The following is a 19,779-nucleotide window of genomic DNA, read 5'->3' as shown; positions in this document are numbered from 1 at the left end:
TTAAACTACTTGAAGGAATGTCAGGCCTTACTATTATACTATCTTAAATTATAGAAGTTATTTCTGTTTTGTGATGCTGAGCATGACGATCTAATAATACTGTAGCTTTGTCTGTGTGTGTGTGTGTGTGTGTGTGTTGTGTCAGTAATGAACTGTGTGGGAGGTCTATGTGACGGTAGTGGTTTTGTTGGTGTACTCAGGTGTGGGTTCATTACCAAAAGCCTGTTCAGGCAGTTCTCCCTCCTCTGTGATTGGCTGTCTGTTAAAAACCAGACACACTTTGATCCTCCCATCGCCACACACACACACACACACACACACACACACACACACACACACACACACACACACACACACACACACACACACACACACACACACACACACACACACACACACTCTGTCTTTGAACTAACACAGTTTTGTTTTAGTATCACAGCTCAGACAAGATAGAGTTATTGTTACACACAAACACACCAGACAAAGGGGGTTTCCTCTCTCTCCATGTCTAAGAAAGAAAACTATTCGCATTTTTAAAGCTACGTTGAACTGCTTTTATGGTCATTAAAGCATGCGGATAGAGTTTAGCACAGCAGCTATTATATGAACGTGTCAGCATGAAGACCCTAACCTAGCGGCTCAGCAATGTTCTCATCATTTAAGTTGACCAAAAAGGCAAGCTAGCATACTGTAACTTGACATATAAAAGGTTTTTAAAGTTGCCCTAACTGATTTTTCTGTATATATGGGGCTAGAAGAACTCCATAGTGATGTTAGAAAGAAGTCATGATCCATGAATGTAAGTTCAATCTGTATTCTCTTTTAGTTCTGGTTTGGTCTGCTCCAACTATCTATGGCTCTTAATGTTCCTGCTATGTTACATGCACTGTATTCATTTGATTCATTATAACATTAAAAATATATATGAATTAGCCAAGTGTCAGATACATGTAAGAGGGGCTAACACCACAAAGTGTAAAAGCACACATGTAGCCGGAGGAATGAAGTGAAGGGGGTATGAAATGGACAGGGTAAAGCAGGGAGTTCATCGCTGCAGCGTGACAGCGCCGCGGTGAATTATTTATCAGCCGCTCAACCTTTACATAATGGCTCTGACCTCCTGCTGGTAACCTCCACCACAAACACCACCAACACTAGCAGGACAGACAGACACTTGGAGTCTCCTGCCACTGGGACTGGGTTTCCTCTTTTTTCACTTTACTTCAGAGTATTTTTGACCAAATAAATCAATGTCGATAATGCGGCGATATTGTAGAGTTGACTACTGGTGCTTTCACAAAATGTTAACACAATGAGAGATGTGATGGATAATCCCCAATTATGTGGATAGACTAAGTGGGTAAAGGCAAAATAGCAGAACCACTAGTAAGTCTGGTATGTTCAGAAAATCACATCCCTTAACTGTTATGTAGCCTTTAAAAAAAACACTTGTGTTATATTACTAAATGCACAATTTAAGACGATATCTAGCCTCATATATCAATGTCGATATAATAGTGATATATTGCCCAGCCCTACTTTTACTTCTTGTTCTCTCCAGCTCTTTCATTTTCAGAATTGACTTGGATTTTACAACCAATTTTCTCAAAAGAAGCGTGTTTATTTGGATGATAAACTAAAATTTGTATTTAAAACCTTTAGGGTTGTGACGATTTTGATTTTAAAAATTGCAAATTGATCGAAATGACCCTTCAGCTATCAAAATCAAAAGCAGGATCGGCAATCCTTGGAGTATTTCTTTCTCTCGTCACACCTGCTACTTGGGCATGTCAAAAAACAGACACAGCGTAGCTTACCTGCTGGTAGCACGCAGCTAAAGACACAGGATAATGTTAGCTTAGCGGTAGCTTCCATGAAGTCACCATTTGGCAACATTTTGCCTTTCCCATGAGTAAGTTTTGGAAACAAACAACGGAGGTAAAGCGTGTGGGCTCCGACGGCATTCCATGGGTGCCTTCATGTGCACCTCGTTAAACTAATGGTGAATTCAATTGCACCTGTTAACTCGGAGAAATCTGCAACGGTTATTGCAAAGTATCCTTCTGCTATCTAGTGGCTGTAAAAAAAAAAAAAAAAAGTTTAAATCGAAAATTGAATCTGATCATGACCATAAAATCGATTCATGGATTTGAAAAATCGTGACACCCCTAAAAACCTTGTATTACGACCATAGGTCATCTGCTGCAGGAAACCTGTCCCTCCTTTATCGTCTTTCTCCACAGCGACCTGCACACAGCCGGGTCCAGGCCTGCAGAGGGAGCGCTTAATTATTCTCTCTCATGCTCCCTCAGACGGGTGGGCTTCATAACTAATTAGCAGCAGTTTGTACAGGGGATGAAAAGAACACACACAGCTTCACCCACTGGGCGACCCTAGTTAATAATTCAAACACACCCTCTGGCTGGCTGGCTGGCTGGCTGGCTGGCTGACACACACACACACACACACACACACACACACACACACACACACACACACACACACACACACACACACACACACACACACACACACACACACACACACACACACACACACACGTTATATTCTTGTAAAAGGTACTGTGTGCAGACAGGACAAAAATAGATGCACAAGACTATGAGAATATTATCCCAGTTCAATGGTCTGGTATAGTAATAAATTATCATACGTTAAGATATTTTTTTTACTTGACAAACTTAAATGAAAAAAAATATTATTTTAAAGTTTGATTTATTATGTTTCATTAAGAAATCCACTTTTTGGTAACAATACATTCTTCAGAAGTTTTTAATCCGACATCCGGCCGATCGTTTCTTTTCCACTTAGTCTTTTTTTAAGATGTTTTTACATAAAACTCACAAAGGATACGGTTATAGTGCTCTCGTAAAATAAATATTCCAAAATGTCAATTTTAAAAATAACAAAAACCCATCTAATTGCAATAATCTTTTAATTATACTGCAATTGCAATATGATTTGCGATACAAAATATAAATAAATAAGTCTCATTTTCATGAAAACCCTTAAAATCATTATGGTGCGATTTTTGTACGGATCTGTACCAAACAAAGATGTTTTCTTAAGTTTGCGGAATAAGATGTGTAGGCCAGAACATCTCCGCAGCGTGTCAATAACAAATTTAAAATGGTATTTTGACACACATTTCGCCTTTAGCGTAGATTGCTAATTTAGATAACCTTTCAATTAATTGTTCAGCCCTAAAAAACGCAGCATTTGGAAGCTAAACTTGGGCAAATATCGATATGAAGGTACAATCGGTACTAATCCTTTATAAAAAAAAATACTCACAATTTCGCAATCAAAAACTTGTATACCACAGATACTTGCAGGGCTTTGTACAATTATTTAACAAAGTACTTTCTTTTAACTATGTAAAACTTTTACCATAAATTTACAGTAATTTACTGGCAGCAGCTTCGCCAGTAAACTACTGTTTATATACATTATTCATACTGTTTTTAAAGGTATTTTACTGTAAATAGACAAAAGTTTCCTACTGTGTTATTGGAATTAACTAACTAATTAATTAACTAATTCCTGCCTTTTCCTTTATTTTCCCAAGGTGCATTGGTATTAACAGTAAATACTTGTAATTGTAACATTCGCAGATAGTGCTGTAATATTAGTTTCTCCCAGATGGCATTGCCATTTACAGTACGATCCTGTATACCATTAACTTAGTTAAAGGTCCAATATGTAATATTTGTACTGTAATAAATCCAAAAATGACACCAATGCCTCATCAGATATTAAGGAAACATGTTAAACTGAAATACTATCTTTTCTGACAACAATGCTAATTTCAATATTTTTCTTTTTGAAATTTACATTCCGTGACGGAATTTATGTTTATGTTTTGATCTGTGTGTTGTTATCAACGGCCCAGTTTGACAGGCAGGCCGGGTTGCCAGATATACCTGTAAAAACGTAAACCCAGCGCGCTACAGCTGTAACGTTAGTACAGCCATGAAAGCAGCAAACAAACCAACAGGATCAACGGAGATAGATTCTACATGACATAAAAAAAAGAAAACAGCATGTTTCTAACAGTTGCGTGACCAGAGACGTAACAACCCCCTGGTAAATATTGGAGTTGTATTTGAAAGATGGAGACAGCTTAGAGCCCAAAAGGACGCAGAGTTGGCTTATTTTCTCCTGAACCGGTAAGCATTAGCTCCACGCTAATTTATCACAGCTACTAGGGATGGGCATTTTTTGTCATTTCAACATTTGTGTACTCACATTGAATTATATAGCTAGAGTAACCGAGTTGGTTACTCGCAAAAACAATTGAGACATAGCCAGTAAAGTGATCCCGACTGGTCCTGGCTAACGCCGCCAAGCTAACCCTGCTAACTGTTAACGTTACCGGGAGGACCAGGCAAACAGCCCATGGCTGTTTACAGCGTGTAGCCTCTTCAGCGGCTGGAGCCGACAACGGTGAGTTATTTTAAGGGGGGCTGTAAATCGGAAAGAGGGGACTATGAGTTTGCAGTGTGTTTAGCGATTGTTGCCGTCCATGTTCCGTCGGCAAGGTAGTGGTATTTTTAGCGTTTCGTATTGTAATTGTAAGCCGAGGAAGTGTGCCTGACTGGCGTGTGGAGAGAACAGTGAGGTTGTTGTGTTTTTAGCGGTTCATACTGTAATTTTAAGCCGAAAAAGTGTGTCTGTTAGTTGGTTACAGAGCTCCACGTGAGCACGGGCTTTTATGACTGTCAATATAGCTAGCATCTACCGTTAGCCGTTAGTTACTCCGCTGTGCTGTGGAGTAATGTCTGGCTATGTGAGACTAGCATCTAACGTTAGCTACTCCGCTGTGCTGTGGAGTAATAACTGGCTATGTGAGAAAAGCGTCCAGCTACATTGTTGTGAATGCTGCGGTCTCAGCCTGGCAACCCCCGTGAACTTCGAGTCTGGGCAGGAGGGGGCGGGGGAGACGACTCTCCAGTATTTTGAATTGGTAGTGCAGTAACTATTTTAACCGCTAGCTGCCAGTATTACACACAATATTACATATTGCACCTTTAAGATACTGTGCGATTCTAACTGTGAATTTGCATCAAAAGGTGTGCAGTGTATTTCATGATCTGGTCCTGAACCCTGTTAATTATTGATCCTCACAGGTTTAATTTGATCTATGATCAAGATCTGGTTATAAAAACTTAAATGTAACACCCTCCACCCCCCCACCCTCCGATCTTTAGTTATTTTCTCCGTCTCTTATTAAATTATGTGAAGGTCACAGAAATTCACCCCAGATGTCTCCATTACTGGCTGCTTGTCAAACTTATTTTGCTCCTGCTGCCCCACAGGAGAGACAGCTGAATGCAAAACCACGTAAAACATTTAAAACACGGCTACTGCGTCTGATCAACGCGAATGTGGAGTGAAAAGCTCCGTGTGTGGCTCAGAAGAAAATGTGAGATGGTGTGAAACTCACCATTGGCAGGGCTCAATGCGAGGGGCGGGATAAACGGTTGTCTTTCAAATTCCCTCTGCACGCAATAGGATAGCGAGGCAACCAGGCAGAGCAACGCTAGTTGATGGATTCAATTTTTGCCGTATCCGGTCAGCAAAACTCAAAATTGAACACATCTTCCTTTTTTTTAAGAATGACTTCAGTGCCATTCTTTGTTCTTTTCTCAAAGAAAAGCTGAACTCCAAGTCTGCCAAAGCCATTCCAAAGACCGCCGTTTGCCAGCAGCAGCAGCAGCTATAAGCCCGCCCACCGACTCTATACACGATGTGATTGGCCCGGCCAGAGTTTGGTTTTTCCAGCTCGCAAGCCAACGGAGAGTTGCTAGACTGACCCTGGCTACATTTGCTGCCGCTAGGGTGCGTCTAGATTTCTAGGTTACAATTTTACAGCATTTGAAAAGAAAATGGTTTCAAAACAGTATCCTGACTAGACTTTGACATACCCACAATCTGCTTTGTTTTAATTCCAAAAATGAGGTATAGTGTCATATAAATAAGGTTTATTAACCATGAATAAATACAAGCGTTAAAATAAGTGACAAAAACCTTTAAAAAAAGCTTCAAAAGCACAGGGAAAAAAAAGCCACATAAAAGAGGTTGCTTCATGGTAGTCCACAGCATTTTCGGAAATTTATTTTGAAAAGCACAGAAAAAGAACAATGTGACTGCCTGCATCGGGACATTCATTTCAGGAAATGGTTCATCAGTTTGTGTAAGAAAGACCGCAACAGGGTTTCCCCTTCACTTTGAGCGTCTTTCTGACCTTGATGAAAATGTTAAAAACGCTGCCATGTGGACTCTGCAGATATGACATCACTTACCTTCGACTGAGATGATATCAGTAAATGAGCTGCCAAAGGAGGCCATCTGGGAGCCGCCCACACACACACAGTCTTTTTTTTGCTCAGTTAACAACACTTAAAAAGCTATGTGTCATGTCATCTGAACAAGCTTAGTTTTTTTCTGTACCACTAATGGAGGAGAGGCTTTGGATCAGATTTGGAGTACACAAGCATTTTGCAGATGTAGCCATTTATGGTGCGTTTCCAGACCCAATTTTTAGCCCGTAAGTCACGACTTCAAGTCACGGCTCACGACCTGGTAGCGTTCCAGGCAAGGTCACGACAGACCCTTCTAGCTAGGCGCTAGCTAGCGGCTACCTAACGTTGACGTTAGCTAGCGCTGGCTGATACTAGCGATTTCCAGTCGGCGACATATTTTGGGCTTCATTTAATAAACATAACCTGTAGTAGTACACAATCGTATGTGTATTGTTTTGATTGCAATGTGCGGAATTACTTTACGTTGCCTATTTATGTCTATTTATTTCTATTTCTCACCGTTAATCGCCGGCGTCTGTACAGCATCAAAAGGGTGTCGCCATTGTTGTTTATGTGTGTGACATCAAAAACTGGGACTGGTCCGATCTGGTACCAGTTTACAGGTAGTGAGTTAGGGGTTTGACTGCCGTTCCAGGGCACTTTCACCAGCAGAAGGTTGAGAAAACACGGGTTACAACTTACTTATTACTTACAGCTTTGAGTTGCAGCTGCTGAGGCTTATGGGTACTGTAGAGCCCATAGACAGTATATAAACTGGACCAACAGATCCCGTTGCTCTGGACGGAGACCAGTGAAGGATATTAGAAGCACTTTCCCGGTGCTGGCTGAGCGTTACTGAGCAGCCTCCAACTGAGCTCGAAGACGTAAATGTAACGTGAGCAACGTGTCTGAAAGTTGGAAGTCTAATGGTAGCTGTGCCGAGAGAAATCTCAATCATTCCCAATCTTACAGAGACGGAGAGCGTAGGTATATGTAAGGAGAGAACATAGGCACAGGCTAATTATTGCTAACTAAAATGCTAGTTAACATTAGTAATTAATCTTAAACAGTTAATGTAAGTCGATACTGCCTGCAAGTTTCTCCTGTACTATACGGTAATTCCTCGACTGTGCAACAGTAAGTCGCGTGGTTATGACACAATCATATTTTTATAAAGATTTCTGCTACGGAGCCATAATGTGAGATAAAAGGTAATGGGGCCTTTTATAAATTGTCATGTTTCTTTAGAAATAAACAATGGACAAGAAAAGTCTTTAAACGCTTCTGATGTAAAGTTATTCGCTGTCAAAGTGAAGTCAAAGTCATTGGCAGTCAGTGGAATGCTAACATCGGGTGATCATTTGGTAGCATCAAAATGGCGCCATAGGAGGTTTGAGTTTTGAAGCGAAGCGAAGCGAAGCGAAGCGAAGCTTCAAAACTTGGTAGTGCCATTCAAGATAGCAAAATAGACTGGAACAAAAATGTGGCTGAATGGGAGCGAAAAATCTTTCAAACTGCAGCACAGTTCAACATCTGGTGGAAAGATGAAAGAAAGACTGAAACCACAAGAGTGGAGGCGGTTAGAGCTGCAGAATTATGGTTTTGGAGTGAGATGTTTAACCATCACACGTGAATAAATAAAGTTTGTGCGACAGTTTTAGAGTTATGGTCGATTAATGTTAGAGTATGCTGCTGTAGCTCCAGCTGATGCTGGTATATGCCCTTACTGGGAGCTGAAAGAGTGCTGGACGCCAGTTCGAGCGCTGTCATTTGCGACTGAGGAGGACCAGCAGGAGGATTTAACCCCGCAGCTTCGTATCAGCTCCATGTGCTCTGCTCACACAGATTCACCGCAACATGGTGGGAATGTTTAAACCCCAAAAACAACATCTGGCCTTTACAAGCCTTTTGTGGCTCATAAACTGGCTTTTTTTCTTCTTCTTTTTTACAGCCAGCAGTTAGGCTGTTGATGGGGTACAGAAGTTGTGACAGCACATGACTAACCTGGGAATATATCAAGGGTCCACTTCAGTGTCATTAAAAATTAAACATTAAAAAACTCATCTGGAAGTCACTTTCCAGATGAGTTTTTTTTTAATGGAATTCCAAGACTTTTTCAAGGTGAGACAATAGAAAACAAACATTTACATGAGACTAGGGCTGTAACTCTCGATGATTTATATGAAATGGTAAATGGACTGCCAGGCACGGTAGGTGCAGGTCTGCCCACCGGGAGCAACTTTGGGTTCAGTGTCTTGCTCGAGGCAAGATGTTCTCATGGACCATTCGTACATATAGCCACAGAAAAGGAACGCGCTGTAATTTGTATGCATTTTACGTATATTTCATACATCGGCGTTTCCATTTTGTTTAAAAATAACGTCAAGTATCCATTCCAGTGTTCCCCCTATTCACTCTCAGCAGCGCCAGACCGTGAACAACGCAAGTGTCTGTGGTGAGTTCACACGTTTGTAAAAATAGCAGGACAGTTGCGTACTATCTGGTAAAGCTATGCCGACCTTATACCAAACGACTTTTCGAGCAATTCCGCCGTCGCAGACAGGAATGAAATCACGAGTCTTGCTAGAGTTGGGGGGGCGCGCTCCCGTCGTCTCAATCGTTTGGTGTAAGGTGGTCATAACACTCAGTCCGAGTCAGTCTTTTTCCCGTCTTCACATTCCGACAAAATCAGATGTGTTATTGTACGTTTTAAGCCGCGCTCACATATAAAGACAATAATCAGACATCTAACGTTAAAGATAAATGGCATGAAAATGTCACTTTATGAGGTTTTTTTAACATTAATATGTGTTCCCCCAGCCTGCCTATGGTCCCCCAGTGGCTAGAAATGGTGATAGGTGTAAACCGAGCCCTGGGTATCCTGCTCTGTCTTTGAGAAAATGAAAGCTCAGATGGGCCGATCTGGAATCTTCTCCTTATGAGGTCATAAGGAGCAAGGTTACCTCCCCTTTCTCTGCTTTGCCCGCCCAGAGAATTTGGCCCACCCATGAGAGAGAGAGAGAGAGAGACATCATGGCTTTCAAACGAGCAAAGTGGCAGTTGGTTAAGGCCACACCCCCACCCTCCCCCCTCTCTCCTCCTCAATAGCATTTAAAGCTACAGACACAGAAATGGCACATGCTAAGGAAAGCTCATTGTGGGACTGCCTCTAGTGGCTGTAATCAGGGCTGGGCATCGTTCAAAATCTTTCGATCCGGTGCCAATTTCGGTGCCTCAGTTTCGATGCCGGTTCCTAACGATACCATATGTTTAAAAATCCATTTCAACATCAACAAAAATACATTTAAACACAAAGCTTTTATTTTCCACCTTAATTGTGAAAAATTCTGGTAACACTGCTCACTCAGAGTAACATTATTACAAGTGCCGTGCCTTGCAAGCTCAGCCTGTCAGTCAGTCATCAGGGCAGAGAAACCACCGTTGTGCATGCTTGTCTCAGAGGAAATATAACCAACAGCACCGCGACTGCTTTCGGCTCGCCATTAATATCATATCGCAGCAAACGCTGCCTGCGTGAAGCTTTAAAAAACTGTAACTACACTTGAGACCAACGGTGACTCTCTGTGACTTCAACAACACTGCAGACAGTTTACTCCGTCCACACTTCTCCGTGTGTGTGCGTGTGTGTGTGTGTGTGTGTCGGTCCGAGCTCCGCTCTGTGTCAATATGCAGAGAGGACAGATAAGCTTGCGCTTACGCTCTCAGACACTTTTGGAACCGAAATTTGGCACCGAAAGATAAATGATTTTTCTGTGCCATAAAAGTATCGACGTTCGTTACCCAGCCCTAGCTGTAATTTTGCACCAAGGCTGAATTTCGGGAAAGAGACTTCAGATACAGTATTAGGGGACCACTAAGGTCTATATAAAAGAGACTTCAGATACAGTATTAGGGGACCACTAAGGTCTATATAAAAGAGACTTCAGATACAGTATTAGGGGACCACTAAGGTCTATATAAAAGAGACTTCAGATACAGTATTAGGGGACCACTAAGGTCTATATAAAAGAGACTTCAGATACAGTATTAGGGGACCACTAAGGTCTATATAAAAGAGACTTCAGATACAGTATTAGGGGACCACTAAGGTCTATATAAAAGAGACTTCAGATACATTATTAGGGGACCACTAAGGTCTATATAAAAGCATCCAAAGAGCACCATGTCATGGGACCTTTAAAGACTGTCGTAATATGTAAAGACCTTGGGGATCTTGCAGGGTAACACGCAGGGTTCCGATATATTATATATATATTATAAATTTGTCTGCGATAGTTGGAATCGCTTGAAGCTGTTTGGTGTAAGGTCGGCATAAACGAAGCCTAAATTTCACTCTCCGTCTCCCTCCTTTCCTATCTGTGTCTTCTCCTTTCCCCCACCTCTTTTCATTCCTTGTTATCCCTCCTCCCTTTCCTTTCACTTTCGATCTCCTCACCCTCTCTGATGTCTCATCTCCTCTCCTCTCATTCCTTCCTTCCTTCCTTCCTTCCTTCCTCCTCTGTCCGACCCAGTTATCGGGTGTTGACACATTGACGCGGCCCCTGACAAAGCGCCGGCGCTCACCGGCCCTTTAAGGACGCAATCCTCCTCGGCAGCAGGTTGCTATGGTAACCACAGACCAACACACACACACACACACACACACAATAGCAGGTAGAGAGGAGCAGGATAGGCCGCGTCTTATCTCCATAGTGTTTGTTGTGTGCGTCAGATGAGATCAGATGGAGATTGTCCATTGTCCAATTAAGAAACCATGTTTGAATCCTCCCCAGCTGTCAACTCCCATCAACGTGGAGAGTTCCTGAAGTAGGAGGGTCATAAAGTTAGGGCTGCACGATAGGACGAATCAAAATCACGACTCATTGCACATTTTACCTCGATAACGATAAATGAACGATAATTAATCATGTTGTTCTGAAAATCATCTTTTCTGAAGCCAAAATGTTTCCAGACAACAGACAGTGTTTTTTTTTGGGCCCAAGTTGCTCAGCTGACTCGGACTCGGTGTTTGAATTATCCTCAGTTATGCTTTCCATGCGGCCGAATGGTTCTGGGGCGAAGTCACGTGACTGCACACGTGGTAGAATGTTTTTAAGGAAAAAGTAGGCCTATCAACAGGAATACATTATCTAAATGACCCTCATGGGAAAAATACGTGGAGGGTTTTTTTGCCTTTTGCTTTTTACTTTTCGTCATTTAAGCGAGAGAAAAGAAATGTAATTTGGCTGCTTTTTTTTTTATGAACATGGACATGGTTTGTTAGACAGGATGACAACGTGACTGAATGTCGGTTTACCTGAACTTTTGGGTTAAATTTCACATATATGATCAAAGTTTATGGATTATTTTTCTGAGTGATGAATCAGTTAATCTACAGAATGATCATGTAATGGCATTAAGATAAGATTAGATGAAATAAGATGACATAAGATATGATAAAATAAAAAAGGATAACATAATCAGAAATAAGATAAGAAATAAGATAAGAGATAGATTGAGATAAAATAAGATGAAATAAGATAAGAAGAAATACGTTTAGATGAAATAAGATTAGAAGAAATAAGATTAGATGAAATAAGAAATAAGAAATAAGATTAGAAGAAATAAGATAATATGAGTTAAGATAAGATATTGGTTCTTTTTCTGGGACTGAAGCCTGCAGTGATTTCCATCTCGTTGCCATGAGCACCAGCAGCAGCCGACTGGACATGACAGCCAACAGCCTCCCTCCCCCCTCCATCCATCATCTCTCTCTCTCTCTCTCTCTCTCTCTCCCTCTCTCCCCATCGCCATCTGCCCTCTGTCTTTCTCCTCTACCTGCTCTTCCTCTCTCCCATCATTTATTCCTCTACTGCACATCAGCGGCTCTTTTGGACGCCTTCTAATCTGCCTTTTTATCCGTTTTGGCATAAAATGTCACACACTTTTAGACCCTTAAAAGTGTAGCAATACTTAAAAACTCTCCAGTATTTCATGTATATATTTCACCGGTAACTGAAGATGAGGCACAGATCAAATCAACTGTTTGCACTTAAAATACTTGCCTTGTGTTTTTCACTCTCGTATCTTATTGTTCATCAGACATTAGAAGAGGGAGATTAGCTAAAAAAAAAATGTGAATAGTAATTTCAGCATTCGAACAGAATGGATTTTTTTTTACTATTCAAATTATTTTCGACTTTCGGAATTCGTTCCCACAGCCCTAGTCTGGAGTCTGAGTCTCCGTTTTTTTTTCTCATTTTTTTGGACTATTTACATTTTTATTATATTTTAAAATCAGCAAAAAGTAGCATGTACGGTTTGATTCCATGGGTCAGAGGTGGGGGGACGCTAACGCTTGCAACAGCATAGTATATGTACTGAGGGAAACGGAATGCAGATGGGATCACAGTTTCACCATGTTAATTAAAGTAGCTGGAAAGTTGCAATAATGCTGTTTATCTACATTATAACATGAACATGTTTTATTAGTTTTTTCACCAAAGTATCCAAGCTTGCAAAACAATACGCTTATGTTCTACAGATGTGCAATTAATCCGATTTTAAATCGCAGGTCACAAAACAATGTACTCGAGAAAAAAACGATCATTTTGCACACGTTCCATTTTGCAAGTAAGCTCCTATTTTTGTCTCGTGTTCCGAAGAGGAACTAGGTGGGGCTCCACTAACCTCTAATTGTCCCAACAGTTGCTGAAAGAAACCAATAATTGTACACACTGCTCTGCTCCAGGTGTAGAAGGTATCCACACACACACACACACACACACACACACACACACACACACACACACACACACACACACACACACACACACACACACACACACACACACACACACACACACACACACACACAGAGTCAATTACAGAGCGGATGTGACCCAGAGCCCTAGAATCATCGTAGCGTTGACTGATTGTTTCCTCGGCTACTGTTGTCATTGTGACAGTGAGTCGCCTCGACAGGAAGCTGGCCTACATCCCACTGTGGACACACACACACGCACAAACACACACACACATCCTTAAAGAGAAAGTTTCCCGAAACAAAATACACAGAGCCCACCACAAACTGCAGTTTCCTAGAAAAGCAGAGGAATCAACACTGGGCGCTGTGCCGGAATAACGACATGGAAACGCGCAGAGAACACACAAGCAAACCGAGCTGCCCATCAAGACTTCCTGCTTCATCAAATTCAATCCAGGAAGCGACCTCGATTCGCGTGCCAGTTTAGCCCCGCGACAGCCCCCCCACCCCACCCCCACCCACCACCCCCCCACCCCCACTGATCATTTGTCAATAACGGAAAAGTACAAACCGATAGAGGAAACGTGCTTTCACCAACATGACAACAAGACCTCCTGCTGTTTCTGTGACCGACGGCCACGGATCACAAAAGAACGAGTCCATCATTAGTGTTCACGTCTGAATCCATCCATCCATCCATCCATCCATCCATCCATCCCACAGCAGGCGGAGGAGGCAACAAGGTGGCGCAGCAACTAAAAAACAACTTAGTCAAAATAATTCATAATTTCAGCTTTGAGCACTACAGGTATGTATGACAAATAGGTATCATTTTATAAAAATGAGGTTTAAAGTTGATGAATTTCAAAATGAAGTGTAAAACTAATAAATTCTTTATCTTTCGGTGCCAAATTTCGGTGCCAAAAGCATCTGAGCGCATAAGCGCAAGCTTATCTGTCCTCTCTGCATATTGACACACACACACACACACACGACCGACCGACACACACACACACACACACACACACACACACACACACACACACACACACACACACACACACACACACACACACACACACACACACACACACACACACACACACAGGTGCGGACGGAGTAAACTGTCTGCAGTGTTGTTGAAGTCACAGAGAGTCACCGTTGGTCTCAAGTGTGGTTATAGTTTTTTGAAACTTCACGCAGGCAGCGTTTTCTGCGATATGATATTAATGGCGAGGTGATATTAATGGCGAGCTGATATTAATGGCGAGCTGAAAGCGATCGCGGTGCTGTTGACGTTACACTTCCTCTTAGACAATTAGCCACAACGGTGGTTTCTATGCCCTGATGGCTGACTGACAGGCTGAGCTTGTAAGGCAAGGCACTTTTATTAATGTTACTCTGAGTGAGCAGTGTTACAAGATTTTTTTAATTTTGATAACTGTTTTAATTCACAATTAAGGTGGAAAATAAAAGCTTTGTGTTTAATGTATTTTTGTTGATGTTGAAATTAATTTTAAAACATATGGTATCGAAAAAAGTATCGTTAGGAATCGGTATCGAAATTGGCGCCGGATCGAAAGATTCTGAACGATACCCAGCCCTATGAGGGCGTGCCCTGACAGTACCTAGGTAAGGACTACTAGCCAGTCAGAATATGGCTAGAATGAGGGCGTGCCACGATAGCAGCTAGGCGAGCATTATAACGTGTGTTACAAAGTGACACACCCTAGAATTATGAATTATTTCGACAATTAGTTATGATTTGAGTGGATAATCACAGACTGTCAAAGTTTAGTCAGAATACTGTTTAGAAACCATTCCATTGTTTTTTCATACGCCCCAAATTCAATGAAAGTAATCATCTGATCCTCAATTTGACTTGAGAAGAGTGTTTTATGGAACAACCCATGCTATTTTTGGGCAACTTGCTTAAAAGAAACCCACATTTCTGATGTAGAAACTTTTGGAAATGGGTCAAATTTGACCCGAGGACAACAGGAGGGTTAAACGGAATCCGTATTAGCTGACGACCACTTTTGTGTATAAAATCCACCTAATCCACTGACTTCTCTCCTGATTTCGTCCCAATTTCTTATTGTTCGCATCTTTCTATCTTTAAAAAGCTGTGATAGTATAACGTGGAGCGTTCGTGAGTAGGGTTGGGCATCATTTGGATTTTAACAATTCTGATTCCAATTGTGATTCTTCCTTTCGATTTCGGTTCTTATCGATTCTCGATTCCGTTGCTTTGAGGAGGAGGAGTTGCAATGGGTCACATGCCTTTTTTATTGAATGAGGATTTACAGTTCAACCGGGCTTTTTCCAATGTAAAATAAAGCCACACCTTAGAGGGCTGCTAACTTAGCTCCAGTCCTGCGACACGCAACAAGCGCCTGGACATACGGTGGCTAGCCTGACCCACATCCAGATGGTGGGTCTGGGAACTCACCATTGGCAGGGCTCAATCCAAGGGGCGGGATAAACGGTTGTCTTTCAAATTCCCTCTGCACTCAATAGGTTAGGCTACATCCAGGCAGAGCAACGAAGAAGGTAGCGATAGCTAGTTGATAGATTCAACTTTTGCCGTATTCGGGCGGCAAAACTCTGAACACATCTTCGTTTTTTAAGAATGACTTCTGTGCAAATTAAATTTGCTGCCACTAGGGTGCGTCTACATTTCTAGGATACATGCGGTGGCCGCTACGAGGACCAAAACTTTCGCACGTTGGAATTTGGGAACCGATGATCGGATTCAAAACCAAATTTTCCAAACGATGCCAATAAAAACAGCGATCCCATTGGTTCTCTATGCGCAATCATATTTACAAGCAAAAGTTCTTTCAAAAATAAAATTTTTTAAAAAGTTACTGCTTGGCTTGACTTGGCAAACAACTCGTGTTTACCTAACACACACTTCCATGGAGTCAGTCAAATAAAAAAAATTTAAAAAACGCGTTGCACGAATGCATAACAAAGTAAAATTTCCCAAAAGTTTGGAGACGCTTTGATTTTGGATCATAAAAAGTACAACAATCTGAAATCTTTCAATATTAGGGCTGTGTTCAATTGAACAAATTCTTAGTCGACTAACACTCATTCAATTGTATCAACTAATCGATTTGTTGATTTAATCGACAGATCTGTAAATCTGAGTTTCTCCACGAACAGTCATGCAAAAGGATGCATATATTGAATAAGATAACGCCTCCTTTGCATATTTAAACACAACATTTCAGAAAACGTGTAATACAACAAATAATTGCCTTAATGAAAGTAATTAAAGCAGGTTTCACAGTGATATCTATTAGGTAAAATGTCAACCCTTAATTCTTGCATTTTCCAGAGATTTGCTCGTACGTTTCTCGGAAATAAGTCATTCAGCATGAAAATAGCATAGACCAAAACGGCCGATTTGTCGACTAATCGACTAAGAGGGAGCAGCCCTATCCAATATATATACAAAATGAGACACCAAACAGAAGGAAACAACCACACAGACAGACAAGTCTCCAGCCTACCTCGGCTGTTGGTCGCCATGTCGGCCACCTTCTGAAAGGCATCCAGGAAGGCTGCTACCGCGACGACCGTCGTCCTGGGAGACATGAAAGGGGAAAGTTTGGTCAGGGAGGAGAATATGCTATAAAATAGTATATACAGTTTCTATGTAATATCTTTAGAAAATGTATTAAGATCAATATATTCAATTTCACGACCTGCGGTGAGACTGGTCATGTAATGTATTGAGGTCGTTTTTTTCGTGGTGCTGAGCACGAATGTTAACGTAATGTATTTAAATGGGATGCATATTTTGTGATCAAAGCACGACAACGGTAGGGAGTAGTATGAAAAGCCGAAAATCCGGGTAGGGAGGTTGGTTCGGGTAGTTGATGGTAGGGCTGTGCTCAATTGAAGAAATTCTTAGTCGACTAACACTCATTCAATTGGATCGACTAATCGATTAGTTGATTTAAATCGACAGATCTGTAAATCTGAGTTTCTCCACAAAGAGTCATGCAAAAGCACCACTTTAATTCTTGTGTTTACCAGAAATGTGCTCGTACATTTCTTGGAAATAAGTCATTCAGCGTGAAAAAAGCATAAAACATGACTAATGGACTACAGAAATCTAAGTTGACTAAGACCAAAACGACCGATTAGTCGACTAATTGACTAAGAGGGAGCAGCCCTAGTTGATAGGTCAAACAGCACAGGACCTTTCACCCAGGAGACCGGGGATAGCGTCCCGCGTGTGGCTTTTTATTTCCCTGTTGTTGACGGTTGACTGTTCCTTTCCCCCGTTCTTCTTTTCCTAAACACAACCGTCCCGTTGTTGTCGCACGTCCCCCAGTTCAGTTCAGTTTTATTTTGTCGTTGCTATATCCTAACAACGAAATATTGTTAGAGCAAAAACAAATGGTGACAGGCATATAATTTTAAGCTGTTCACCCGTTTTCCTTATCTATATACAGTATGTCCCCATGACTTTGTACCCGTTCTTCTAAACCCGACCTCCGTATAGAGGCTTCCCATTTCGTGCTGAGCACCACAAAAAAAAAAAAAAAAAAAAAAAAAATTTATGTCCGGTACACAAATTAATTTAAAGGAATATGCCAGCGTTTGTTGAAATAGTTCTTATCACGGTCTCCCCTAGCTGTAGATAGGTGGGCCAACGCATTTTTTGTGCATGCATCGTTTTAGCCCGGTGCAACACCGGCAGCGCCGCCGCTAGTTAGCTTAGCGTGGTGAATGGAATCCTATGTTGCCGGTTAGCATGTTGTGAGTAAAAGTGAGCCAACAAAAGACAAAAAAAAAAAACCTAATTACTTGCACTGAGACAAAAAAATGCATTGGCCCACCTATCTACAGCCAGGGTAGACCATGATAAGCACTAGTTCAACAAACGGTGGCTTATTCCTTTAAAAAAAAAAAAAAAAAAAAAAAAACGTGACCATTGCGCAAACTGCTGTGAGACCGGGCTGTTCCATCACACGCCAGTGCTGCTGTTAATCCCCATGTTTTCATACGATTTGTGTATTCTCGTCATTTTTATCTATTCAACCACGTTTCCTCGTCATCGCAACGCTCTTATCTCCGCTTCGTTGGTGTTCCAGAGTCCGCTGAAGGCAGTGATATCGTTTGGTTTCATGTCCCGGCTGATTTCACAGCTTCTTGGGGGCGAGACCACTTCCCCCCCAATCCGCCGGTCATTGAGAGGGGGCCCATCGCTCTCCGACTGTCCGGCAAGGCAACAGAGCTAGGCCCCGGGTCTGTTTTGTGGTCAATCTTCTCAACTTCCAGGAGAAGGTGAAAATCCTTTGCCTTGCCCGCATGAAAAAGAAGCTGGAGTACAACGGGTCCAGCATCTCCATCTACCCCAACTTTAGTGCTGACCCGACGGAGAAGGAGCCGGAGCTTTGATCCTGTCAAACGCAAGCTTCGTGAACTCGACAGGAAGTATTAGGGCTGGGCGATATGGAGAAAATCAAATATCACGACATTTTTGACCTAATACCTCGATATTGATAACACAGCGTTATTGTAGTGTTGACTATTGGTGCTTTCACAACATATTTACACAATGAGATTTTTGATAAATAATCATCAGTTAATGTGGATATAATGACTAAATGGGTAAAGGCAAATAATAGAACAGTTACAACAGTCTGGTAAGTTCAGAAAATGACATCACTTTACTGTAATGCAGCTTTTAAAACCAGAAAAAGACCACACTTAAGCCATTTACGATATTACGATATCCAAAATCTAAAACGATATCTAGTCTCATATCACGATACCGATATAATATCGATATATTGCCCAGCTCTAGGAAGTATTTCCTCCGTTATCCTTGCACGCTGTGCGTTATTGTTGATGGCAAACAGCTGCGTTTCAGCTGCTACCTCCATGTCCCCTTCGACTTCTCCTGGATACAGATTATCAATAGTGAGGGGAGGCTGTCGATTGAGGCTGCAGCTAATAGCACGTCTCACACAAGACTAACTTAACAGCATGACAGTCCAAAAAACTGGCTCTTCCTTTCCCCTTTACTGTTAAGGTGCTTATTTTTGAGGTGTGGTTGACACTCTTCTTGTGTTTTAATTGTTGCTAGACGCAACACGTAGATAGTCTCAGTTATCACTGTTTGTTAGCATCCTGCTGTCGTAAAGATGACCGCATCACTGCCTATTATTCTTTGGTATGTTACAGCCATTGACAGTAAAAAAAAAAAAAAAAAGAGCCTGCTAGTGTATGGTACTACTACTGCCCCCTAGCTGTTAATGTGAAATGCTGCTTGTAAAGTAGTCAACTTATTGTTTGTTATTTTTTGAGCTACGTTTTTCTAGGATTTGATTGATAACATTATGATTTATGATGTAATCGCGTTTGCGATACTGTATGAACAGAAAATATTTAGGTGAATCATTGGTTAAAAAAAAACGGGATAGGAATCACACATCACGATAAATACGGGTTTCGATTTATTTATTTATTTTTAAATTGGTACCAAAATCTACTTTGCCAATCAGTCCAGCAGATACTTTCAGTACCTCATTTCGGTGCTACAGTACTTTCAAGTAAAAAAAATGTATGTCGTAGGGAACTGCACTACAAATGTGCCCTGTGTTATGTCAGATGGGCAGTTAGTTGTCAGGATAAACCCTAACTAACTAACCCCAGACAGAAGTG

At 41.4% G+C, this 19,779-nt stretch overlaps 1 protein-coding gene across 1 annotated transcript in view; it reads right to left on the bottom strand.

Annotated features, from left to right (window-relative positions):
- Positions 1–19,779, bottom strand: part of LOC114568535 (metastasis suppressor protein 1) — a 98,977-nt gene that overhangs the window by 59,685 nt on the left and 19,513 nt on the right. Inside the window, exon 3 of the mRNA XM_028598151.1 lies at positions 16,611–16,684. Coding sequence (XP_028453952.1) covers positions 16,611–16,684 — 74 coding nt within the window. The remainder of the gene's footprint in view (positions 1–16,610; positions 16,685–19,779) is intronic.

Source organism: Perca flavescens, chromosome 14 (genome assembly GCF_004354835.1).
Source record: "Perca flavescens isolate YP-PL-M2 chromosome 14, PFLA_1.0, whole genome shotgun sequence".
NCBI lineage: Eukaryota > Metazoa > Chordata > Actinopteri > Perciformes > Percidae > Perca > Perca flavescens.
Note: the sequence above shows the minus strand (reverse complement) of the source record. Positions and strands in the feature narration are given on the sequence as shown.